Source organism: Nestor notabilis, unplaced genomic scaffold (genome assembly GCF_000696875.1).
Source record: "Nestor notabilis isolate BGI_N333 unplaced genomic scaffold, ASM69687v1 scaffold22315, whole genome shotgun sequence".
Lineage (NCBI taxonomy): Eukaryota > Metazoa > Chordata > Aves > Psittaciformes > Psittacidae > Nestor > Nestor notabilis.
The window spans coordinates 1-4154 of NW_009928195.1; the positions used below are offsets into that span (position 1 = coordinate 1).

Consider the following 4154-nt stretch of genomic DNA (forward strand, 5'->3'; position numbering starts at 1 on the left):
GCGGCCGCGGCCAACGGCGCTCGGGGGAAACACCGCGCCCCTCGGGGGTTCCGGCGCCGGGCAGACAAGCCAAAGGCTATTGCAGCTGGCTCCACTGCCGCTGCCCCAGGCAGAGCTCCTGCGCCAGCCCTGACTCGACCCCTCTGGACCTGCGAGCAAGGCTGGAATTTGGCTCTTAGTTGAGGACACACTGAGCTGTCAACACACGCCTGAACACCAGTGAATAGTTAGGCTAATCAATAGAGGTGGTCAGTGCCAGAAGTATGCAGGCTACATGGTCACCCACCACCCAAGTAGTTTCTGCTGGTAGATGACTGATGCTTGCTTGAAGCAGTCATGCTCAAACCCAGGATTTAGATCTGCTGCTTGCAACAGCATACACTCACAAAATGGAGGGTTCAAGGGGCACAGAACAGCTGGCTCTCCTGCAAGTCCTTAAAGTATAAAGCAGAAACCTACTTACCTCCTTTTTAAAAGAAATCACAAATAGAGCAGAAGTAAAAAGTTCTGGTTTTTTTTTTTTTTTTTTAAGTATCTCTCTCTACTTTGGTTTAGGAATATGCAAGCTGTTGCCTTCTCCTCTGAATTGCACAAACTCAGCTGCTGCTGGTAGAATATTCAACTAGCATTCAGCAGTAAAACATGAATTTCCAATCTTGCTACACTTTTGTATGAAAACCCACCCTGAATTCAGTAGCTTTACCTACATCTCAGCATTTGTTACTGAAACACTGAAATAGGCTAACCAAAGCCTGTAATAAAACATTGCCATTTTGTACAATAATTTGGTAAACAAATTTATTTTAAATTAAATCCTCATTGCACGTAAGAAATAAAAACAGTCTTCCAGTACAAAGAATATCCTTTTTGCCTTAGAGCAACAGTTTAAACACATCTATCGCAGTACATCCATGAGCAGAACCATTAACGAGACTCAGACTACATCAGCACTGTTTGAAATCTATTGTGTTAAACAGTTTATCAGATAATCTATCGCCATCTTCAAAAAACCCCCTGTATGAGTGAAGAGTAACACCTATAAACTTTAGAGATCACAGTTGCCAAGAATTCTTCATTTCAGCTCAAGTTCAGAACTTGAGTAGCGGGGAATCCAGGTTTTCTTTGTTCACATCAGGACTCAGAGTGATAAGAGGTGAACTCAAATCAATTAGCTGAAAAAACAATAAAATTAAGCTATTATATATAAATTGCAGCAATAATCTCTAACATAGTCTTCTCAAGTACTTTTTTTTTCCCTTAAGATTCCTATTAGTATCTGGAACATAACAAGACACATACAAGCACCACAAAAGTTTTTGGGTTCAAGTTTTTAAACATCCAGCTCATTCTTAGACAAGCACAAGCTTCTCACAAGGTGGTTATTTGCCCATACTCACTAAAAGCCTAAAAAGCTTCACAACTTTTCCAAGTTTCACAACTGTGTATATTGGAGTGACAGCCACCCAGGCAGGGCAGAGCACTTCCAAGCATGCCCCCAGAAGTCACTTCTGTAATCCTCTTGAGATACTTCAAAGGACCTGATAGTAAGTTGATCCCAGCTACCATGGCCAAAGGCTACATCCTCAAAGTTACCACTATTCATCTGACAATATCTAAAGGCACCTACTTTTAAGCCACTAGTGTACAAAAAACACTCGCCCAGAAATGTCTGTCAAATTTAGTGTAGATCCCAACACACCCCTTTCAACTAAGGAGGGGATTTGGAGAGGAGTTTAACAGGAGAGACAGCCCTGCTTTTTTGCTGAAAGTGAGCAGCTGCTGTCAAGAACTGAAAATGTGCAAGAAAAGGAAAACAAGAGTCAGCATGCCTGCTGTGCTGAAGATGGCATTCACTTCCTGCTTCAGAGCAGTTTCATTCTTTGACAACTGCTTTAAGTATCAAGTTCTTTCTCCATCCTCCTCTTTCCTATTTGCGCATTGCTCACTGGGCTTGTTTAGAGCACATTGATTTTAAAATATTATGTTCTCCTAAGAACCCCTTGTATGTAGTATCATATTGAACATATGAGCTAATATTAAATAATCCTTACAACTGCTGTGGAGTTGCTCTGCAGACAAGTATGTACAGCTGCTAGTTGACATTTTTCTGCTAACATGTTTACACCAGAAGACTTGAATGTAACTTACCTTCACCTGCCCCGAGAACACAGGCTTGAGAGGCGTAATCTTATTCACTTCAGGGGTATTGGAAAGGTCAATCAGAGGTCTATTTTCACATTCCAGAATGTGTGGGAGAGATTTGTCTACTCCAATATCTACCAAAATGGCCTTAAAAAAAAAAAAAGATAGTTCAGATTTTGCCCTTTGTTCTTCATGCTTCCTTCATAAGGACTTAGACAATTTATGCAGCCATAATAATCACAGGATAAACTTCATGTACAGGTTGGGTATTTTTTGGGTATTTTTCATGCAGGATTGTTTGCACACAGTGTAAAATCTCAGCTCCTGCTCTGCCAAAGGCTGGCATCACAGATAAGGAAAATGCAGTGAGACAAAGCTCCTTGGGGCATGAAACACTTTTTCACTTAAAAGCAGGTAAGTTAAATTTAAAATAGAAAAGTAATAACTCTCAAGTAATTTAAATGACTTGACTGCAATTATTGTGCAATGTTATTCAGCCATATAAACTATTCTGTACAGCTCCAAGCCTTAGTCATTCTTTTGTCCAGTTTAACTACTCTATACATGTGCTAAACAATTCTGAAACAGATACTTTGTGACATCAACTAAGTCACAAAATACTGATGCAGTTACATCAATTAATCTACAGATTATTCTACAACTGAATATTTGTAAATCAGTAGCCACTGCAACAGGTCACTATTTCAGAACTACCAGTTCAGTCCTTTCTCCTTAGTGCTTGTGGAGTGGCAGCTTTTGACACAAAGCCTGTAGATTCTTGGGAAAGGGAAAAGTGTTTACTGGACCAAATAAGTGACACTTAACTAAGTTTACTGCTACATGGTCTTTGGGGTTTAATCCTCATTCATTGTATGCAGATTTGCACTTCTGTTAGGTGACAGAATTTAGCTACTTCATGGCTGTAATAGGAACTGCCTTGTGACTCTGCTTTTCTAATCAAATCCATGGTGATTTCACAGTACTTATCCAGAAGTGGAAATTTAATATGAAAACTGCAAGTAGTTGTCCATTCAGCTTTGTTACTGGAGTAATCTTAGTAGAAACACTGAACAGATATTCAGTGCTAAATACAAGCACTAGAGGGTGCACTAAATTAACACTTAGAGTTAATCCATTTGAACTTCATGCATACTGAAGTGGTTTTCCTACTTAATCCCTCATCTTTAAATAATTTCTTTTCAAGCAGTTTGCTTAGTACTGTAGAAAAATGTATTGTCATTTCTTACCTCAGTTTTTTTCTCTTCAGACATCTGATTTTGTACTTCAGCTTCTTTTAATTTGTTTTCTACTACTTCTGTAGCATTTTTTTCTGGTGAGAAGTTAAGTACAAGAGGTACCACAGGTGGAGGAGATATATCATCTTCTGAAGAAGATATCTGTGTTTTACTTTCTTTTGCCTGTTTAGAACTAGAGAAAAGAGCATTAACAATACTGCACTCTTTAATCAGCATGAACTCCTAAAGACAGAATAAGCCAACGAACTACTAAAGACAAACCAATGCCCTTAATTTTCTTTTTTACCCCAAGTTTAAATGACCAAAAGGTTTCCCATATTTTCATCCAAAAGACTGCTAGTTCCCTGCAAAATACAAGATACTTCATGCTGCAGTAAGTATATAGCATACCCATGATAAAAAAAAACAAAAAAAACCCCACAAACAAAAAAAGCTAATGACTTCAGGATGAAGAAGAAATTAATCTTAAATTGACATATACATGCAGCCTAGACTTCATACACAGGATTTTGGGGGGTTTTTGGGGGTCTGAAGAAACAACTAGCAAACAAGTATTGATACTGTATATCACTGAGCAACCCACTTCAGTCCCCTGCTGAGAGGAAGTACTGACATCAGCTGGAGGACATGGGGTTGTAATCTGGTTAGTCTGAAGTCACTGTAGAGAGAATAATTGTTTCCTTGAAAGAAAAGACTATTTTGGACATTTAGCCTAAGTAACATGACACATAGGAAGAGCTTTCTAGCCATGAATCA

The 4154-nt window shown here is 39.0% G+C and overlaps 1 protein-coding gene across 1 annotated transcript in view; it reads right to left on the reverse strand.

Moving 5' to 3' along the window:
- Positions 1-1088: 1088 nt before the first annotated feature.
- GTSE1 (G-2 and S-phase expressed 1) overlaps positions 1089-4154 on the reverse strand; it is a 9429-nt gene continuing 6363 nt past the window's right edge. The window contains exons 9-11 of the mRNA XM_010014406.1: positions 3390-3570; positions 2149-2289; positions 1089-1172 (exon numbers count right to left, since the gene is read on the reverse strand). Of these exons, the coding sequence (XP_010012708.1) occupies positions 1089-1172; positions 2149-2289; positions 3390-3570 (406 nt within the window). The remainder of the gene's footprint in view (positions 1173-2148; positions 2290-3389; positions 3571-4154) is intronic.